At 52.8% G+C, this 21,759-nt stretch overlaps 5 protein-coding genes across 5 annotated transcripts; 1 reads left to right on the forward strand and 4 right to left on the reverse strand.

Annotated features, from left to right (window-relative positions):
* Positions 1-8,747: 8,747 nt before the first annotated feature.
* On the reverse strand, positions 8,748-11,827 carry NCS54_00494000 (CoA-binding domain-containing protein; the record flags this gene model as incomplete). The annotated part of the gene is made up of 8 exons (XM_053150459.1): positions 8,748-8,837; positions 8,886-9,007; positions 9,054-9,881; positions 10,632-10,955; positions 11,005-11,383; positions 11,440-11,556; positions 11,607-11,623; positions 11,677-11,827. 8 exons carry the CDS (start codon positions 11,825-11,827, stop codon positions 8,748-8,750), a joined length of 2,028 nt encoding a protein of 675 aa, XP_053006434.1.
* A 497-nt stretch (positions 11,828-12,324) lies between these two features.
* NCS54_00494100 (Hypothetical protein) lies at positions 12,325-13,758 on the reverse strand (the record flags this gene model as incomplete). Its single annotated transcript, XM_053150460.1, has 3 exons — positions 12,325-12,927; positions 13,015-13,296; positions 13,345-13,758. 3 exons carry the CDS (start codon positions 13,756-13,758, stop codon positions 12,325-12,327), a joined length of 1,299 nt encoding a protein of 432 aa, XP_053006435.1.
* An 80-nt stretch (positions 13,759-13,838) lies between these two features.
* Positions 13,839-14,663, reverse strand: NCS54_00494200 (Hypothetical protein; the record flags this gene model as incomplete). The annotated part of the gene is made up of 1 exon (XM_053150461.1): positions 13,839-14,663. One exon carries the CDS (start codon positions 14,661-14,663, stop codon positions 13,839-13,841), a length of 825 nt encoding a protein of 274 aa, XP_053006436.1.
* Positions 14,664-15,997: 1,334 nt separating this feature from the next.
* NCS54_00494300 (HET domain-containing protein) lies at positions 15,998-17,926 on the forward strand (the record flags this gene model as incomplete). Its single annotated transcript, XM_053150462.1, has 1 exon — positions 15,998-17,926. The coding sequence occupies one exon, from the start codon at positions 15,998-16,000 to the stop codon at positions 17,924-17,926; it is 1,929 nt and encodes a 642-aa protein (XP_053006437.1).
* Positions 17,927-18,459: 533 nt separating this feature from the next.
* NCS54_00494400 (Zn(2)-C6 fungal-type domain-containing protein) lies at positions 18,460-21,270 on the reverse strand (the record flags this gene model as incomplete). Its single annotated transcript, XM_053150463.1, has 6 exons — positions 18,460-18,536; positions 18,605-18,633; positions 18,727-18,845; positions 19,105-19,941; positions 19,992-20,956; positions 21,006-21,270. The coding sequence occupies 6 exons, from the start codon at positions 21,268-21,270 to the stop codon at positions 18,460-18,462; spliced, it is 2,292 nt and encodes a 763-aa protein (XP_053006438.1).
* Between the last annotated feature and the right edge of the window lie 489 nt (positions 21,271-21,759).

Raw genomic sequence — 21,759 nt, forward strand, 5'->3', positions numbered from 1 at the left:
GATAAGGTCCTTGGCCCACTCCTTGGCCTTCATCACGGCGATTAGAGTCAGGAACTGTGTGACATTGTCTGGGTCCAGGAGCGCAGCGCCGATCTCCTTGATACTAGCCAATATCGAATTGACGAGTAGCTGGTGGAGCTCACTCAACTTGTAAGGAGGCGAGACAGTGAGAGGAAGGTTTGGAAGCTTCAGACCAGGAATGTGGATATCAGGTGCACCCGGAATGACGATGGTGATGTCGTAGGTCCATTTCAAGTTGAACTTGAGCGAGCCATCCTTGACTGAAGCATCTCCCAGCGTAAAGTTGAACTTGGTTTGGATGGTCTTGTCAAATACGAGTCCGACGAGCTTCTTGCAGGCGCGGGTGTCAGACTCGGAGGCTTCGCTGATAGCCTTGGCGATGTCGACCTTGTCGAGCATATCTTCCATCATCTGCCAATCGCCCAAGGAGAATTTGCCGTCCTTGTAGAGAATGGTTATATGAGGATTGGTGACGCTGAGGAAGGTGTCTGTGTATTGGACAATACACTTCAGAGATGCCTCGCCTTGCTGGTACTGGAACGTAGCATCGAGCTGAGGCAAATCAAAGAGCTGGACGCCAACCTCAGCCCTGTATACGGTCTTGGACATGTTAGCAACTTCGTCCTTAGTCATGACATTTTGATGAGGGTATGGGAGGCTTACCGAACTGCCAGTGGTGTCAATCGTTACACTTGGCCCTGCGGCCGGGGCTGGAGGTGTTGGCGGTGGTGTTGGTGGTGTTGGTACCCGGCCTGTGAGTTGGAGGAATCCCAAGTCGATGGGATCGGTTTTCTGGCCAGTTATGACAATGCCCTTGCGATTTCCAAGATCAGCAGTGATGGAGAACAAAGTCCCGAATATCTGAATGTCTGCCGCAATGTGATATCCCTTCCTGAATACCTGCTTCCCTAGGTGGTATTCCTGGATGGAATAGTAGATGGATGCCGACTGGAAAGAAATAGTTCCGTATCCTGATGGCCACGAACCGCTGCTGGTGTCGCCTGGTTGGATGATGCTAGAAAATACGTCGTCCACAGATATCCCCTGCTGCCCGGTAACCAACGCCAGGTTCGCTGTCACGGCTTTGCCCTGGCTGAAATAGATGCTACCAGTGAGGTCTGCGCGCAAGATTCCGACCCCCAGGTACACCCTTCCAGAAAGGGAGTAGTCTGACACAGTCCCCTTGTCTGATTTGTGTATGCTGCCTGTCAAAACTAGCTCCTTGAGTTGTACGTTGAACATGTCCACGAATGGGTTGACCAGCGTGTCATCAGTAGAGGGCTTTCCCTGGAGCTTAAAGGCCGTCAGACTCTCAGAAACGTCGAGTTCCATTTGCAGCGTCACAGAGCTCGCCGGGGACAAAGTCAGCTGCATGGACCCAAGTGCCACAAGCCTTTTGCCGTCGGGATGGTATTCGGCAGTTCCGTTGAACAGTAGGGCACCTCCAAAGAGGTACATGTTCTGCATAGAGACCATAAACTTGGATTGCTTAGGCTCGTCTTTGTTTAACATGGCGTAGAACGCCAGCGTGGGGTCTGGCATCGTGGGCTCGAGGCCGGTGGTAATGGCCTGGTTGACGACACCCCCTCGCTTGAGATCGAGTGTAGCGAACAAAGCACCGCCTCTCGGTACCGGTTCTTTCTGCGGGAGCGCGAGCAGCGTAGATGAGACATCCGTCACGTCCACCTTGGCGTACTGCGCGGCGGTCACAAAGGCAGACAGCTCAGTGTGGAGTTCTTCGACGGTGCCCGTCCACGACACAATCTGGCCTCCAGCTAGAGAAAACTCAAAAGCAGAGAGCACCGGTACGTTCAAGTCGCTCCAGAGCTGGCTCAAGTTCTGGGTCGTCACTGATACAAAGTAGCGGCGATCAGATGCCGTCCCTGAAGGCTTCCATTGACCCATTATCATACCGTAGGCACTAATGGGGGGAGCAAGTTGACCGAACAGGAAAAGCTTCGAGTTTGTAAAGTCAACACAGAGGTATCCAGAGCTGCCAAAGTTCATGTTTGATGTGCCTGTGGGACTGATTGTCTTGAGAGTCGATCCGTCGCCGCTCAGTGGTGCAGTCAAGCCGTCAAGGTCGATGGCTGAGGACTGGGAGGTGATGGAAGCGGTCAACATGGTCGCCTTCCCTGTGCCAATGGTGACTGATGCTCGGGCGGATGTGAAGGTGTTGAACTGCAGCTCTCCGATGAGGAATGCGGTGTATTGGTCAGGAAGACCGAGTACATCAGATCCTTTGATTCTTCGCACCATTCCGCCAATCTTGGCCATAGACACCGTGTATCCCGAAGCGTCGAGACTGAGGGGAAGCTGCCCGGTTCCCCATACTTCTATGGACTTGTCCGGTATCAACTTCACGCCAAACACAGCGAGTGGAATCTCTTTCGGTGCGTTGAGAAGACTTGGGATGGTGTAGTCTGCAACGTCGGGTAGAAAGGTCGCCGCAAGCTTGTCAAATGCCACTGGTGTTTGTTGGTCGTTGAGTGACAGACGTCCCTCAAACACCGAGTTTCCTTGGTCATCCTTCTTGAAGTACGCCCAGATGTCGACAGTCTCAATCGCAAGATGGCCATACACCTGACCGGAGAAGGTCTTGTTCTCGTAGTTTAGATGAAGGCTGATGCTTTTAAGTGTCACAGCAGGGTCCTTCAAGATTTCAATACTACCCATGGATTCGATGTCCGCATCGAGAGAGTCGAGTGATAGTGCCCTTTTTCCTGTTTGATCGTCTGTTTGTAGGGACACCTTACCCTGAATAGTCTTGATGACGAGTCCAGTAAAGTCGGGGCACTGGTCCGGCTTGTCGTACGAAGGATCTGACAGTGTGAACAGGTCTACCAGCCCAGAAAGGTACAGGTTCGTTCCAGGCGGAGCGTCAAGGATGAATGACACTTGAGTTGGCTTCTCGCCGTCTGAAGATGTGCACTCGATGGTCAACCGAGCACCAACCTTGCCCTTTTGGATAGATCCCTGTAGTACAAACTTCTCAGGCACGGCCGGCTTGTCTCCCTTTGCAGCCTGAGCAGCGGTGTACTCCACTGATAGGGACTTCATGGTCAATCCCTGGAACTCGGTAGATGCTGCGTCTGAGATGTCGATCCTGAAATGCTGCACCTGAATGCCAGTGGCAGTCGATAGCTTCAGACTGGCCTCCTTGATAGCCATGTCCTGAACAAGAGGTTCCAAGGCGTATTGGAAGGATGGCCCAAGAAGTTTGCCGACCATGTCCGAGATTTTTACCATCTTGATTGGATCCGGAGATGTGAGTGCAAACTCAATTTCTGAAACCAAGGAGTCGTAGATGATATCAGCAGCGAGGGCGTTGTCGAATAATGACGCTCTGAGGAGGAACACAAACTGTGTTTTTCCTGGGCCAAAAGGATCATGCTCTGAGTGGTATCCGATTGCCACGCTAATGCCATCAATGACGAGTGTCTCTGTCACGGAAACTTGGTCCAGTTCAAATGTGAAGCTTGATCCAAGCCAAGAGAGACATGATCCTCCTGTCTGGGTGGGAAGATAGCCAATTGTAAAGTGTGCCGTGCCAAGTTGGGTTGATAGCAACGTTCCCAGAACGGGAATGGAAGATACGTCAGGTAGCTCCAAGGCAGAGATGATGTCGGTTGCGGACACGCCGTTGGGACTTTCGATGGATATCATGCCTGTGCAAGGTTAGAATCAGACAGCTTCGTTATTAAGTCAAGGAACATACCTGGCCGGGACGGTGTAGGGAGGCTCATCTTGCATTCGAGGGCGATCGTTGCAATCTGAATAGAGCCAGACAAGTCGCCCATCAGCACACCATTGCTCTTCTCCAGAGTAAGAGACACATTCGAGAGTGAAAATACGTCCCGGAAAATGACAAAGTTGTCGACCCCCACGACCAAACTCCAGTCAGCAAACTTCCATGCGTTGTCTCTCTTCTCCAAGGCCACGGAAAAGGATCGAATGTGAACTTCTGTCGCAGATTGGTTCACAAGAGATCCCGCAGCAGAGAGCGCTTCCGTGACACCCGTCAGCCCCATCGCAGCTATGATGTCCGCGAGGCTCAACCCAGAGTCTGGGGCAAACACGGCGAGACGGTACTCGTAGTCGCCAAAGGAGCCCAGCGGATTGGCCGTGAATCCGAGACGAACAATCTTCTGTGTGTTGTTGTCGGAACCAACCTTGAGTTCGAGTGCCACGGACGCCCCAACAGCACGCTGGGCGGAGTCCAGGGGGTTCTGAATCTCCAGTGCAATGCCAACGTCGGTGACTGAGACGAGATTGGTGATGGGGAACTCGGTAGGCAGGAAGTCCTTCCAATCGGAAAAGCGTGTACTGGCAGATATCTTGGAGATTCTGTAGTCGGCTATGTGATCCGTAGACTGTTTGAAGGTCATGGCAAGCTTAGAAGTGTTTGCCAGGGTCGAGAGAGGCCCGTTGCGGAATGGCACTTGGGCGTTTGTGAGACCAGAGTCGGGCTTCAGGAGAGATGATAGTTTGTCGAGAGAGTCAGTTCCGGATATGGAGAATTCGAATTGCACATCGCCTTCCATATTCAGCTCGCAAGAAAGAGCAAGCTTCACGCCGTCTGCTTGGGGTGCCGGCGTCTTGAACACAGCACTGCCGTACAAGGTGATGGTCTGGCTTGGCAACAGGGCATCTTCCAGCAAGATCCCAACCTCTCCCATGACAATCTCAATGCCACCAAAGTCGAAGAGAGACTTCCAAGTATCAGCCGAAGTCAGGCAGACTACCTGAGCTCGCTTCACAACAGGTAAACCTGTGGGGTCGTACCAAGCTTCAACGGTTGATGCCTCAAGGTCCGGCTTCAACTCCACCAGCCCGGCCATCAGAAGAGCCATCGGCACGCGGTCGTAGAAGAGTTTGACCAGCCCGACCGAGTCTGCCGTCAGGTAGGCAACAGCATTGGGAGCACCAAGCTTCTCCATCGTGGTTGCATCGACGCCCATAGTAGCCAGCGTCTTCTTCAGACTGATGGGCAATGCGGTTGCAGCTAGCTTCCTCGTTTTCGCGACCGTTATGCCATCTTCAGTATTCACAGTGGTTACAACAGAAAGGTCCTCAATGAGAGGCCACTGCAGTGTCATCACCACAGATGCAACCTTCTGCATCTCGCCTCCTACGTCAATGACGGCATCAGCAGGGGGAGTCAAGGTAAGTGACGCCGAGTTGACTTCCATGTCGAGTCCATTATCAGTGAAGTCGACTGAAGATGCCAGATCCGTAGGATATGGCAGAACAAGCTTCTCAAATCCGTCGGTGACGCCCAGCGCGGAAAGGTTCTGGGCGCCTACAAGGGCCTTCAACGCCCGAAGCGCGCTGAGTGGAGGCTGTGTGTCGATGCCAGCAGCGATGCAGAACTCGGCCAAGGTAGTTCCAGTCCTTCCCAGCCCAGTAACAGGAGGTGCTGGCGGTTGAGCCACCATGGACGTGATGGCGGACGGTTGCTGACCCAACAGAACAGTGAGAGGTGTGACATCTTTGAGGTAGAAGTACACATCCTTTCCACCCGTAGGAATGATCTGATCCCATCCAACCTTAGCAAAGGTGCCGTCGCCCTTGACGTAAAACTTGACCCATTTCGATCCATTCCTGAAGCCGATCTGCCAAAGCGTGATACCGTCGACCTTGCGGTGACCGATGCGAAGCCTTGCCTCTTCCCTAATAGGTTCGTACGTCTGGTAGACCAGATAATGCTCAAAAGTAGGAGCTTCCAATGTCCAACTATTCAAAACAATGAATGGATTCGCCGGCAGCAGTGGCGTCAAACTGACTGCTCCTGGGGTCTGGCCCAGTGTCATGTATGTCTCCTGAGTAATGCCTGGCTGCACCGGCGCCGTGATCTGGTAGCGATAGCTGCCATCCCTACCTATAAGACGATCAGGAAGCAGAAAGTTGCTCGTCTCAAACTTCGTTTTAAGCTCTTTAAGTTCCATGCTTGCATCTGGTCCGATAGAAAGGTTCCGCGTCACCCCGAGCACGTCACGACTCTGGCCAGACCCTGGAGCCATGGTGCCACCGTTGCCGTTGATGGTCATATAAACGCCCTTTTCGAGGTATCGAATAACGAGTTTGGTGCCATTTAACACACTTCTTGGCCTATAGCCCATCTCCTTGATGTATGAATGCACGTCTTTCATGTCGATGGAATACCCGCTCGTAACATACAAAGGCACGGGCTGAGGCGGATCCCTGTGGTAAACCAAAAGGGCAAGGCCGGCGATGGTGGCTGCCGAGGGATGAGAGTGCGTCCTGTTGGCACTCAAAACGTACGCATCAGCGGTAAAGGTTTCGAAGAACTGGAAGATGCTTCCGGTAAGCAGGATGGCCTTGAAGTTATTCTGAAACTGCTTCACGTCGAGCAGTGAAGCGACCCAAGGCTGCATTGCATAACGCCTCGTACTAACTCCCACCTTTGGAGGCAGGGAGTAGAACAGTTTCCCATAAGTACTATCCTCATATCCACGAGGGGGCGGCACCGCATCGCGAATGTTCTGAACAATGTCGGCCCAAATCGTGGTTGGCGGTCTTGTCTTGAGCAAATCCCTCGAGTCGGGGTCCCAGTCGATCGGTTTCACCGGTTCTCCCGAGGTGCATTTCTGCAGATAGGCGCGGTTTCGTTTCTCCAGTTCTTTCACGTATTCATCGATGACAGGCCGCTCAATTTTATTGAAGCAGTTCCGGACGAACTCTTTAAGAGTGGCTCTCTTCACAACTCCTTTGGGGTTGATAAAGAGGGCATCGGGGACTTCTCTGAAGACGTAACTCAGCAGGGCAAACAAGGCTGCCTCTTCAGCAACGAGGGAGGCAACAGCTTCAACGGTTTCTTGATACTGTGTATTGCGAAGACTGCCATGATGCTGAATTTTGTAGACGGTGAAGTGCTTGCCGGTGACACAGTCAACAATGTTGTGGCCAATGTTGTCTCCGGTGAAAAACATGCGCCCAGCTCCTTTGGTCTGATTTGGGTCAACATCCATCAGAATACTCTCCAAGTTCTCAGGGGATGTGTCGATCGTGACCCTTTCAGGAAGCTTAATCACCGGACGGTCCCCAAGCTGATGTGTTGGCTCTGACATCACCCCCGTATCGGCGTTGACAAGTGTAGTAGGAAAGTTGAAAGACAAGATTTCTCGGTCATCAGCCTTGGGTGATGGATAGTAAAATTTGATGCCGGGTACTTGGCATCCATATGATTGCGTGAAGCTGAGTTTCTCTGCCATCTCCTTCACCAGTATCTTGCCACCGCACTCTTGATTCGGAAGAATGAAGGGCCCGTTGAATGACATGGCGTCTTTCCATTGCGAGTCCATGAGATACAGCAAACCATCCAAATGGTCATCGTGAGGATGCGAGTTGATGATTGCTTTGGGGCCGAATTTCAGGTTGCCGGGACCCGCGAAGCTTTCCTTCCAGATGTGCTCTCCCACAGCCAAGTAATACTTGGAGTAAGGCGCATCGTGCTCCACCTTGGCAAAAAACTTCCGGGGCCCGCCATCCAAGGGAACGAGCACATGCTCTTCGTGGCCAAGCATATCAGTATAGGTATACTCCAGGTAGAAGGCATCGCCACGACCGGCGTACACTACGTGAAGCAGTGTGCTTCCGAGGGGAGGGGGAGGCATTGTGAATTTGGAAAGATGAGTGCTACAAGATGGTGAAAGGAAGTGCTTGAATGGGAGGGATTAACAATGGCCAAGAGAAGTGGGAAACTGCCTGTCTAGAGGATTTCTCTCGATAGCTAAGAAATGCTCAGCCGCGGCTGAGCGGCATGTCTCGTTGAGAGTGCAGCCATTAGCGATACTGATACAATAGATAGTACCAACGGGTCACGGCCAAGGAATGTGACTTGAAGCTGGATAGTGGTGGCGTTGCTTCTCGGCCCTCGCTTGATCCACACCCAGTAACGTTTCTCACAACAGCCAGCCACTTCTCTGCCGCTATCCAAGAGAGGGATCAAAGGGAGGCACCTCTAGGCAAGAATATGAAGACATGCAACAACCTTGATATGTGATGAGGTAGGATTCAAACCTTGTGGCGAAACAACCCCACGAGACTACTGTTTTCAAACAACTATGCAGATATCTGAATGCAGCCACCACATCGGTTGCATCTAGGCGACCACTTCGTAGACCTGAGAGTGGCATCTGATGCCGGTAAGCGCTCAACAACGCGCAAGCTACTGCCGTATCAGCTATGGGGGCGGCCCGATCCGGCATACGCTTCGCTTGTAGAGGAAAACAGCAGCAGCTCACAGGACACGTAACTTTGTCACATTGATATCACATAGTTACCCCGACCGCATGACCTCGCGATCGCACGGGTTCCGGCTCTCAGAACATTCCTACGAGGTTGTGGAGATGCCCTCGCTAGAACATACACATGTGCGAGTAGCTGAAATGACATGACTCGTCGTGGAGTTAGCGGCAGCCCAGGCCGGATCACCGCTACAAATCCCAACCCTGCCAAGACTCGCTCGTCGCCGTAAAGGGAGAATATAAGGGACTATATCGTTTGAGTGAGACAGGAGACCTTTGCATACTTGTGCGGAAAAGTACCTGATGCGCTGAGAGCTACGAGCGAACCGAGGCCTTTCAACAACGGTGGCCATTTCTCATCAAATATTTTTCAAGATTCTCGGGCACGACAAAAAAGGCCGTAGCTGGATATGAGGGAAGATGTATTGTGATCCGCTCTCTAATCTTGATAGATGCCTAAAAGTTCTGGTTCGCGAGTTCTACCGCCTTTCTAGCCGCCTCGCCAAAGTCCGCCTCGACGTGGATACCAAGATCAGTTTCAGAAAGCTACAGATTTCTTAGTGCTCGGTTGGAATAAATGAGTGCATCGCTTACAAGTTTCAAGCCGGCTTCAGAATTGGTTCCTTGTAGTCGCACCACCATTGGCACACGCAGAGGACCAAGCTCACTCGCCGCTGCGATGATGGTATCGGCGATCATATCGCATCTCGTAATACCTGCCTGCTGTTAGTTCATCATATGGGACAAATACTGGAAACTTACCGCCATATATATTGACCAAGATTGCCTTGACCCGTTCATCCCTCATAATGATCCCAAAGGCCTGTAGCATGGTCTCCTTTGTAGCTTGCCCCCCAGCGTCTAGGAAGTTGGCGCTGGTGCCACCATACAGACTGATGGCATCATTTGTGGCCATGGCCAAGCCAGCCCCATTGACCACGTTTCCAATGTTGCCGTCCATCCTGACATAGACCAAGCCGTATTTCTCAGCTTCCACTTCTTCCCGGATCTCTTGAGCAGAGTCTCTCAATGCAAACAAATCAGGCTGTCGCTTTTGAGCCGCATCGTCGAAGAAAAATCCAGAGTCTGAGCAAACAAGCCGGCCATCAGCGGTGTTCAGGAGATGGGTCTCAAGGTTGATGGCCTCTTTTGCAGAAAATATTCGAAACATCCCTCTCAGCGTTTTTCCTAGTGCCGCGGTCTTCGTTTCTGGTAGCCCCAGTGTCTTGGATATGTCGGCAATGAGATTGTCAGAAATACCATTCGTTAGACTCGAGATAAAAGAGTGTTGCGGGCCCTCTTGTTCTTTGTGACTTGAAGTTCCCTGGGGGGATTTCAGTTCCTTTAGTCTAATAACGGGGCAGTAGTTCTCGCGGTCAATAGTCATGGCGAGGTGCCACTTCTTGTCGAACTGGACTGCTTCCTCGACATAAAGTCGGCTTACAGCCGGGATGCTGTCGTCAAGTGGGTGTAGTCCTGTTCGATGACCAAGGATTCTGGCCGCTATGCCTTCGCCCTCTTCCACGTCTTTGGCAGTGTAGTGTTGACTCTTTTCCAAGAGAACCTGTGGTTTAATAGCCACGTTCCCTCCTTGTGTCAACAGTCAGCTTCTCGCAGTTTCTCTTGAGTCAGTAACTAACCTAAGAACTTTATGGCATCTTTCGTCTCGTCCACTGATTGTGCAATTACACCACGCGGCATGGGTATACCTGCCTAGCAGCTCGAGGTCAGGTTTCGGGCCCGACATCGTGAACCGGGGAGCACAACTCACCTCTTTTAACAGGCTCTGTGATTGATACTCATGCAGATGCAGATTTCTGCTATGAGCCCTCGGCGACAACTAGGCAATGTCTCCTATTAGAAATACTTCCCCGTGGTTATTCCGAAGCTCACCTTGGTTGTATGCTTCCACAGGGTAGCAGATCGTCGACTGAGAATCATGATGCACACGGGGTTTTCAAACATTTATAGTATAGAAAGATAGGAGAAGCAAGTCTAAGAGTTTCTATCAAAGTGAAACATTCTATTGCTTGTTAGTCGATGATGAGGAGAGCTTGGATGATCGGCATTCGCGAGAGGGGAAGAAGCCGGCGAAGCGGGGTTAGTCGGCTATATGCTTTCCCACAGCCGTCTTGATGCCTTCATGAGGGGCGGGTCAGACTCCTCAGTGTGTTTTTCGAAGAGCGTTTTAGCAATCATAGGTGATAATCCGCGTTAGAAAGAGTAATCCGGAGGCCAGAGGTTGAAGTAACGGCATCAACTGGTAATATATAGCAGCAAGGAGCTTCGACATCTTTAGTGGGGCACCTGGAGAGAACCAGCTATCTGAAAGCTACAGACCGAGAAGCTCTCTCATCTTCTCGCCCATAACGCCTGGATGAGGGACCACAATAGCTCCAGCATCCTCAAGGGCCTTCGCCTTGGCCCCAGCCGTGATATCTCCAGCCGAGAAGACCGCCCCAGCGTGACCCATTGTCTTGCCCTCGGGCGCCGTTCTTCCAGCTACCATGGCCACAATCGGCTTTGGGTTTGCCGTCTTGCGGTATTCTTTGATGAGCTCGGCAGCTTCAAGCTCAGCTTCGCCACCAATCTCGCCAATTACAATGATGCCTCTTGTTTCGTCATGTTCGAAGAAGAGCTTTAATCCATCAGCTAGAGTTGTACCTGAGTCCAATTAGCATAGCTTCAGATAAAAAGCATTATAATCTCTCACCTGGCAGCATGTCTCCTCCCATTCCGACGACGATGCTCTGGCCGAGGCCTGCTCTTGAGGTTGACCCAACCGCTTCATAACTAAGTGTGCCCGACTTGGACACAATACCCACACAACCGCGAGTGTACTGCTTGTACGGCATAATGCCAACCCGGCACTGCTCCGGTGCAATGATTCCCGGACAGTTTGGTCCAACCAGACGAGTCTTGGACTGTGTTCTCAGAATCTCATGAACGCGAAGCATATCGTGTACTGGAACATGTTCCGCAACCGAGACAACGAGGGGTACCTCGGCCTCTATGGATTCGATTATGGCCTTGGCGGCGAACTGGGCAGGGACAAATACGGCGCTCACATGTGGCTTAACCTCGGCCATAGCCTATGTTGCAGCAAGTTAGGACTGGGGGTTATGACAGCCAATACTGGGGACTTTACCTCTTGAACAGTATTAAAGACTGGAAGGTCGAGATGTGTCTGGCCTCCCTTGCCCGGGGAGACACCACCGACCACGTCAGTACCGTATTCTATGGTGTCCTTTGCATTTATGGTTGCCTTGGGAAATGTCAGTCCCATATCTGGCCTCTCATAATATGGGCATATACCGCTCTGCCAGTGAACCCTATGTACCAGGTCAGTGACTAGATTTGTAGCCCCAGAAGCAACGATCCATACCCTGAAAGATCACCCGACTCTTATCATTCAGCTCAAGGTTGTTAATTGTCTCATCGTAAGGTCCTTGTCGTGGCAGCGACGTCGAGAAGCTCCTAGATAGCTTCGTCAAGTGCCTCAATGCCGAGGTTGGGAGGTGAGGGCGTTGAAACATTGTGACAAAGACGACGTCTTATTGGATGATGTCAAAGCTTCAAAGATGAGATGAAGAAAGTGTATTGCTTGTATGGCCAGCCTGCACGCTCGAGTCAGAAAAGTGGCTGTTGGTTGACAAGTCCAAGTTGGCCGTCGATCTCCCGACCCCGCAGACGTTGAGTAACCCGACACCTAGCCGGCTTTGCATAGATTGTGGACCAAAGTAGAGTCAGTCCAACAACCAACTACGGAATTCGTCTAAATCACTGCCCTGTTGTAAGACAGGATCCTGTGTCTCGCCAAATGGCGTGTAATCATTAGGTATGTGAATTGCTAATTGTACTGATTAGGTTGCTTGTCGCGCGTCAATACCCAAATTGGTACTCATGTTGCGAGGCACAGGCCGGGACGACAAGAAGATGGAGCATGTAACATGGAATATGAATGGACAAATGCTGTTAAATAAAGAGCTCTACTTTCATCTTTCTCTTTTTTCCTTTTACTCATTACTAACCCTTAGAGATCCTTATTGCATTCGTCAAATTGACATGCGTCGCCGGCCGTAGATTGAGAGACACGCCATGGAAATTCCCAGTGCCGCTTTTCCGGCTTATGAGGATAGCTTCCGTCCATGCGCGAGGATAAAGGGCTGCTCATGGCAAGGGAGAAATGGTTCTGAGGCTCGGTGATATCGTTGGTCAACCCAAACCAACGAAAAAGACAGACCAAGTACAGCAAGTTAAGAGCAAATGTAAGGCCAAGCACTGGGTAAAAGAGCCTCTGCCAGCTCTCGGTGTGGCCGGACGTGTATTCCTGGCTCCTCACACCAGCGCGAAAGGTCTCTGTCGCGTTGAAATTAGACACTAAGCTGGTTTCATTGACGATGACAAAGTCTTCGCCCAGGCTGTGGTTCCAGGTATGTCGAAGCTGTGTGTCTATAGCTGCTAGATTGAGCGTTGAAAGTAGCAGCACAGACAGAACGTTCGATATGGTGTAATTGTTTGTATCGAGCTCCGGCTTTTGCAAGATACCGGATGTGATAATAAATGGGACCCCGAAAAGTTTGTCATTGGACGGCCTTTCTAACGCAATACCTCTTCTCCATATGTCGAGCATAACCTATTAAGTTTGAATTAGTGGCCAAATTGCGATGCCCGGGCCTATTCTCCGCTCCACTGGCCCGGAACAAAGGTTCAGGCGACTCACAGGCCACAGCTCAGGTATTTCGATCCTATCGGGAGATTTGGACACTGAAGGATCGTATCTATAGACATCGTCGTCATCTCCACAATGAGCACGCATGATCGGCTGTCCAACGCCAGAAACTTCAAGGCGCGTTGAGCAATCAGTGGAAAGCCAAGAACGCATCTGGCAGAGAGTGCACTCGGCGCCAGGCTTCCCACGATGAGCAAGGAGATACCCAGCGTCGTAGGTTCCGTTAAGGGGAGGACTTGGCCGATGATATACGATACGAAAGTGATCTGGGGGCTGTATCCGAGTCAGTATCTCCTCTCTTCGGGTTCGATTTGCACGCACAGCTTCGAAGACGGGTCGCCGCCGCCCATACTTGGAACCCCATCTGAACACATCATCTACAATGGTAGAGTTGTTCCATTGTGCCATTTCATCTTTAGCCCACACTTCAAAGAAGAGCTCACTGGATCCCTTTTCGCTGTGAGGAAACTGTGTATAGACAAGAAGAGCAAGCTCATCCTCGTCCATGTTTACACGCAGGGTGTTGAGCGTGGGCGAGACCACAGCAGCCTTGATGGAAAAGCCACCAGCGTTGGATAAATCCTCAGGCTGGAGAATTTTATTGTCGAGGAAATGTGAGGCACACCAAACACCTGGGTGCGGAATAGACACAGTGACATTGTCAATGATCCTCCCCCAGCGCTCGTACGACACGGCAACGCCACTGAATTCGGTATCCACACGTGTCGCAAACATCGTGACATTGTCATGAAGAAGTGTATATCCTGCCGGTCTCGGGATGTTGTTCACTTTTGCCATGTGCTCAATTGCAGCATCTAGGTCATCCTCTCGTAGGGATGCGAGGAAGTCACGAATTGAATGGAATGGTAATTAAACTCGTGGCCGAGACAAAGCACAGCTACATTAACCCGAAAGGCTTTATCTCCATCATCGGTTGCCTTCTGGATGAGATCTGACTCATGCGTACAGCGTACGCCCGCGTCCACATAGTTTCCGTAGTAAGAATGCACTCCGGCTGTCAACTCTTGAGTCTCCCATTCTCCGTATTTCAGCTTTGGAGACAAAAGGGCCTCTGAAGCAGTCGTATATAGGATAGTGGCGACTAGGGCCAGCAATACCAAGGTCCCAAAAAGAGTGCGACCAGCAACTAGGAGTGTCTGATAGTGTGTAAAGATAAACCCCGGCTGGATGACCCAATTTCTGATTGTGATGTCGGCGAGCGTAATGCCTGCCGACTTTTCGGCGGCAGCGCGATGAGTCAGGGCTTGCCCGATGCATGTGATGAAAACCGTGATTGAAGCTACTTCAATCGTCTTGCCGAGCAAAGCAGTCAACGTCGCGGCGTTGGAAGGAGATAGTCCGTTTGTGGTTGAGATCATGAATCCCCAACGCGGCTGGATGATGGCAACGACGAGCCACAGGCCGCTGAGCGTGGTTGAAAAGAGAGCCAAGAGTAGCATAGCCACCGCAGCAGGCCCGAATTTTGGATGCAACATGCTTTGCTCCGCGGAAAGTGAGTCGATAGACGTAGTGGCGGAAGCTGGGCCATCATAGCCAGTGAAACCGCGTTCCTGGGTCGAGGCGATGAGAGGGTCATCAGCCGTATCGCCCCAACCAGTCAAAGATTTTGTACTTGCCATTTCGTGGTGCGTGGAATCTTGGCCTCGCGAACTTTGTTGTTGAAGGACTGAATCACTAAGAGGGATGCCTTGCGACCCATGACTTGGGTCTGAAAGGCGACGAGACGCCCTGAATGACCGAAACATGATCAGCCAGGGGTCTCAGGGGTTATGAGTGAACAGGGACTTTTTAAGAATTAGGAGGACGTTCTAAGATGCAAGTTGCAAGGGGCACTGTTTGGCATTAATAAATATCGAGTAGTCGGAGAATGGGAGACCAAGAAGCGGTGGGGAGTTGGGCTCTTTGACCTCATCAGCGACAGACCAGGCTGAGGCCTCAGCGAGCTGCACTGTTGATTGTAATTGAACAGTAGACAAGGTGCATTGCTTGCAGCATCAGCATACCTTCTGTCAGGGACGCAGCGGAGTCTCTCTCGAGCTGACATTGAGCCGACAGTTGAAATTGTCTGACACTCGAAACCAACATCAGGGAGTAGCAGAGCGGGTCGGCGGTGGTGGACCCTGGAGACCACCATTAATGATGGGCGTGGCGGCCGGATTCAGGAGTTGGTGTTGAAACATAAGACCCAACAGGCTCTCAGGTACTAACCCTTTTTATTTTAACAGTTGGCCCCGCGGGAGGTCTCAGGGGCCCCGGCGGCGATACGTACCGTGCCTCTCCGTGCCGCCCAACGGCTTCTGGAAAGACATTGCTCGGGCTCATCTCTCCCCGCAAAGGGCCGGTGCTGGGCGACTCGGCTCACCAACTGACTGATGAACCCCTTGACTGGCCACGACGAATCCAGGTCGACATCGAACATCACCCGCATCCAGCCCCTCGGCGTAGGCTCCATGCCCTCATCGAATGATGGTGACATGCTCCGCCAGGCTTGTTCTTTCACCCTCACTGTCGCCATTCTGATCCCTGCTAGGGTGGAACATGCCGCCTGACACCAGCTGAGTCGGGCTGCCTGTCACGGCGGATGCAAGATCACACCCTACGGCTGTATTATCTCTGTTGAGTTGCTCCGAGGCCTCCGCCCCCTGGCCTTGTGCAGCCTTTTGACCAGGCAAGATCACACCCGCTCGCTCAGCTCAACGAAAATTGTGCCAAGAACACCACTCAAACCGCTGACAAGCAATGATTCGCAGACAAGATGTGCGTCTCCTTGAGGCAGTGCACTGCAGTACTCACGCCTCTGCCTGTTCGCCATCAAACGAACGCAACTCTTTCCTACATACTTATAGCCCTTGAAACTTCAAGATCTGCTTTCTGCCAGATTTGATCCGAGAATCCCTTTGGAATTCCCACCCTCTTCTCTCTCGATCGGCCCCAGCTGACGATCCCTTCCTCAATGCCCCTTCTGAATGCCACCACCCTCCGCCTCGAAACTGTGAACCCAGGTTCCGAGCCCTACGCAATCCTCTCCCACCGCTGGGCCGACGATGAGGTGTTGTTCAACGATGTCGAGAATGGCACCGCCCACGAGAGGCGGGGATACGCCAAACTCCGTGGCTGCTGTGATACCGCTCTCAGCCAGAATCTGAAGTATGTGTGGATTGACACTTGCTGCATCGACAAGAGCAGCAGCGCCGAGCTTTCAGAGGAGATCAACTCCATGTTCCGCTGGTATAGCATGGCTGAGGTCTGCTACGCCTACCTGCACGACGCGACGGGTGAGCAGAACTACCTCTCGAGCGAGTGGTTCGATCGCGGGTGGACGCTGCAGGAGCTCATCGCCCCCAAGAAGGTAGAGTTCTACGCCAAGAATTGGACCAAATTCGGCAGCCGCTCCCAACTGTCCAAAGTACTGAGCAAGAAGACGGGTATCGCCGAGGCGTATCTCCACGGCGCAGACCTGTCGAGGGCGTCCATTGCCGAGAGAATGTCCTGGGCCGCGAAGCGCGTTACGACCAGGCCTGAAGACATGGCCTACTGCCTCCTCGGTATATTCAACACTCACATGAGCCCGATATACGGAGAGGGCGGTGGGATGGCCTTCATCCGCCTGCAGCGCGAGCTCCTCGACAAATCCAGCGACCACTCATTCCTTGCCTGGGGCTCACCGACCGCCCCCGGGGCCCTCGCCGTCGCGGCCCCGGAAGCAACGGACGTCCTGAGCGGCGTACTCGCGCGGTCGCCGGCCTCTTTCGTGGGGTGCGGCGACGTGGAGACCTGGGACCAAGTCGTGACTGCAACGACCACGCCGATCATCATGCAGAACGTGGGCATCCAAGCCCGACTGCCCATCACAACGATCGGATCTCGGAGCCTCCTGATGCTCAGGTGTCACTGGCGCCACGACCACTGGAACGTCATCGCCGTGCCGGTGGAGAAGCGCTCCGGCCGGTGGTACAGGACCTCTCCGGAGACCACGACCTGCCCGGAGGACCAGTGGCCAGACAACATCAGCGACAAACTACTGTCCCAGAACCCGTACTTGCAGTCTGCCGATATTCACTACGCGATCAAGCCTCTTCCGCTGGGACTGCGGGTCGCGGAGGTCTTCCCCGACGACTCATGGGAAGAGCCTCGCGACACGCAGACCCGGATCAAGAGTCGAAGCAGCGCAGGATCGCCAACCGTGACGTTCGTCAGGTTGAAGGATAGCGCCGAGTCCGGCGGTTTCAAGTGTGACTACGTCCTGAAACTCGACGTCGACGGTCCTCGCGGCCGGACCGCCACCTGCCAGCTCGGCATCCTGCCGCGCGACTCACCCCTGGTACAGGCGGATCAGCTGACCAGCGCATTCGGCGGTTTCGGCGTGGCGGTAACCATTCCTGGCGAGTCCTCGGCGCTCGCGGTGGAATTGACGACGAGACTTCTCCACGGAAAGGAGGCGCACGTGGTGGATCTGTTCATGGACGAGACGCGGAGGAAACGCGAGGCATCTTGCAGCCGGGCGCTGCCGGAGCTCCCGTCAAAGACTGAGAAGGACGAGGACAAGCGGCTGGCCCAGCTGGACAGAGAAAGTCGGGCCAGAGAGGAGAGAGAGGAGAGAGAGGAGAGACAGAAAAAGATGAGGGAGAGGAAGAGGCGAGATAAGGATAACCACGATTGTGTGAAATTTGCCATTTATTGGTCGATGGTGTTTACTTTTTTCTGGATGGCCATGGTTACTCTTGTCTGGAAAGGATGGGTGGCGCGGGTGTGTTGGACCGCTGGTTATGTGGCCTTGATCGCGCTCATTATCTTCGTCACAGCGGCGGACGTGAACAGGCCCGAGGACTCGGAACAGCGACAAGAACGGCTTCTAGAAGACCAAACAGGAACAGGATATTGAACTTTCGTGTAAAGCTTAGACAGAATCAGCGTACTCGCAGCCCGAAAGGCCAGGTCTCGTCATACTCGACGTCTCCGTGCGGCTGTTAAACCTCCATGGCGCCGACATACCGCATCTCGTCGAACCAGACATATATACCTTACTGCTCCGGCAGCTTCGCTTTAGAATAGTGCAACTACGTTTGCGTTTCCGGGCGGTAAATAACCCCGATGAACCTCTACAGCCACCGCCTTATCAGATCCCTCCGCAGCGCCTCGTCATACACGCCCGCCTCGTAGCTACCCGGCAGCCCCGGCCGGACCTTTATTATGCGTATGTCCCCGTCCTACAGGTCTGCTGCCACTACCGTGCCCCCGTGGCTGCCGCCATACCTGATAATACGCGCCTCCGCCCCGAACATCGACCTATATAGCTGCCCGATATTTAGCTCCGCGCGTGCTACTTATATCAGTCGCCCGCGCCTCGCCCTCGCGGCTGTTATGCGCCTACACCATCGCCTTAGCGTGCCCCGCTCGTTGCTAGCCGCCTAGCGTCTAGAATGCGTGTGTGTCGCGTAGGTTTGACGACTCCTCGCGCGTGAGGTATATAGCTTTGTAGTAGTTCTCGGAGTCTAGATGGGGTGTCAGCTTGTTACTTACTTGCGTTTGGACGCTTTATTTAGTGATTGTTAGTACGCACCGATGACTATCCGCGTGTTCTGCTCGCCGCTGTGGAACTCTTCCCCGTCTTAGTGGACCGTCGAGTACTCGAGCCTCTTCCGGAGGAAATCCTTGGGTATCTCGATCACCTCTTTCTCGTACCCCTCGAACCCCTCCGTGAGCGCCTCGAGGCCGTACTCGTGCGGGACCTGCGCCCACTCTATCAGCTTCCCGTACCGCCTGCGCGCCACCTCGGCCATGTCGGGGATGATATCCTCCAGCTAGTGAATGACCGCTGCATGGACGCCTTCAGCGAGTACAGGTCCAGCCCGTAGAACCTGACGCTGTCAGGGTCATGCAGGCATAATGCTAATAGCATACCCAAGAGCCATCTCCAAGTTGGATGCTAGCCAATATTCAAGTCAGCATCAGGCTGTCCCCATTGTTCTCGACGATACTCCTCCAAGAGCTCTTCACCCGTCTATTCGTGGCCGGCCCTCGTCGCCAGACCTCATGCACAACCTGAATCCCAGTCCTCACAGCCTCAATGCCATAAACCGAAACGTTGTTGTACCATTGCTTGAATCTCTCTTGGAGAGATGACTCAAAAGCCTCAGTAGCCCCGATGAAAGCAGGCCAGAAGAGTGGCGCCGCTAGGATCTTGGTCTCGGCCTTGATCTTCTCAATGGCTTCAATGCTGTCGAGAATCGTGTGGACGTACTGTCGGAGGTATCGGTATCCAAGAAGTCGAACGTTTTGCGAAAAGTAAATGATCAAGGCGTTGTGGAATGCTCGAGTCTGGTGATGGATGATTTCGGCGCTCATCCCCTTGTTTGCCTCTTGACACCAGGCGAGGCGCTCCTCCAGAGGCCAGTCGAGTATCTCATTTTCGAGTTTATCGCATAAACCTCCCAGAGGCTCAGAAATCGTCATACTGTCCGTCTTTTTACGTTCCATGTCCACCATGTCAATGATCTCGATTGCATCCTTGAGGAGCAGTAGCAAGCTTTGCGGTATGCCGTAAATGCACTCGTACGCCGCCATCTCAGTCATCGGTTCCTGGGTAATAGTGGAGCTTACTTCCATTGGCATCATTGAAGACGGTGAATCTTCTGACTCGAGGAAAAGCCGCTGCGGTAGGCTTGTAGGATGTGGACCCATGGCCCTGTGTGAGCTGATGGACGGGGAGAAGCGGGATGCCGTTCCGGTTCTTGTTCTTGGGGCTGTGCTCTCGTAGATAACACGCAAGTATAGATAAATTCGATGCAAGGCTCGAGCCTTTCGAGAGAACTTGAACTTGCGTATGCTCATGTGGTTTATGAGTTGCTCAGCGCCGTCGAGATGCACGCTGCAAGTGTCTGTATCTCCAGACATGACCTGTTGAAGTGTCAGCGACGAGGGATGGTAGAGGGATATTAGTGACTCACATTTATAGTGATCATGGACAACATTGTAGCAAGAAACTCCTTGTATCTTGGTCGCTCCCCGCCATACAGATCCGACTCGACGGCCTGCTTGAGCAGTCCGATGGCATCGCAACGATATCGCGAAGCAACATTGCCCCATCTCTTAGCTTCATCCTCTCGTTCAGAAGTTTTATGATCGTTGGACAAGTAAAAGGCACTGATGGAAAGAAGAGCATTTCGGAGCGCATTCCGGATCCTCGTCGTCGAACCGCCAAAGCTCAATTCACCGACACATTGTAGAACTCGAGGCAGATGTATCGTCTTCCAAGGGCTTTTACCATTGTCGATGACGCAGAAGAGATTGACAACTCGATTGCGATAATGATCCATCAAGAATCGCTCTTGGCCGGGTACCACGTAGGGCTCAAGGCAATGAAGAAGCTCGTTGTAGTCAAGGCGCCATGTCTCGTCCGGCGTCGAGGCCTTGCAAAGCTTATCGGCCTTGGTTGTCTGTAGCTCATGCCGGATTAGAAGATCCTCAGGTGCTGTTGCAGGAGGTTCATGAGAGTGGTTCGAGATAGTAAGAGGGGATTTGTGCTGGGCTGGGGGAGCCTCCTGGGGCTGGTTCTCCAAGGCCAAAGAGGACTGGTGATCGTAGAGGTTACACAAGTCCCATGCGGCAGCTGTCTCCGAATATGAAGGGGAAGCGAAGTTGTCAAAGAAAAAGTTCGGAATGGCTTCTGCGCCCATGTCCAGATCACCATCATCACTCTGGTGAGCAATTGGCTCCGGCTGCAGGTCAGTCAGACCATGAGCCTCAGGGGCTGGTTCAGGAGACTGTGACTGCTTCACACTGAAGACACCAAAGTTTTGGATAGATGTGCACACATTTTCCCCACCATCAGACCCCAGATCAGCCTCGAGGGAGTCGATAAAGCGGAGAATGCCCTCCACCTGACTCCAAGCCAGTACCGACTTTGGGGGCTCTACACGCACCATCAGTTCATGCACTACCAAGTCCAGGTGCAGACTTACCAGCAGGTATGTGACGCCTAAGAGATTGCGTCAGGGAAGACTCGCACGGAATCTCAGAGCGAAGGCTAGATTTGCCACAAGTATCCGGCGTCAGCCACTGAAGGCGGGCATCATAGCCTTCGCACGTCACGCGCTTCTCGCGACATTGACGACAATGCGGCCTTCCCTCATCGCACTTGATCTTGCGGGCGCGACAGGTCCAGCAACCGGTAAACGTCTTGGTACGCTTCCGCGATCGGTAGCTAGATCGAGTAGAGGAGGACATGGGTCAGGAAGCAGAGTAAGGAAGTTGAGAGCGTGGGGAAGGGGGATCTCGAGTGGAACTTGACTGGTTTTACCTTGGGGAAACTCGAGCCTGTGCCAAGTCATGCAGCTTGGGGCTTGTTGCTGATGCTGATGTGTGATACGAACGATTCCTTCAAGGGGCTAGTCATCTCTTGGAGGCAAGGATCACAAGCCAGTCCCCACATGCTTTATCTGGAAGAGGAAAGCCACAGCGACAAGCTCCCTCTCGCTGACAACTTCACCTTTTGCAAGGAATGCCGGGTCGGTAATTGGCCAATGTCAACTTTACGTCAGAGAGAGCGGCAATGGCTTCCGATTATCGTAGATGCCGCAGGAGGCGTCATTTGAGTGATAATCGCAGATTGTTATCCATCGTGGCAAACCTCTGGCATTGATAACGTCCATCTACCATCTGATAAGCCTGACAGCTTCTCAGACATCCAAGGTCAATCCTACACTCATCATCGCT

Source organism: Fusarium falciforme, chromosome 4, assembly GCF_026873545.1.
Source record: "Fusarium falciforme chromosome 4, complete sequence".
NCBI classification, from domain to species: Eukaryota; Fungi; Ascomycota; class Sordariomycetes; order Hypocreales; family Nectriaceae; genus Fusarium; species Fusarium falciforme.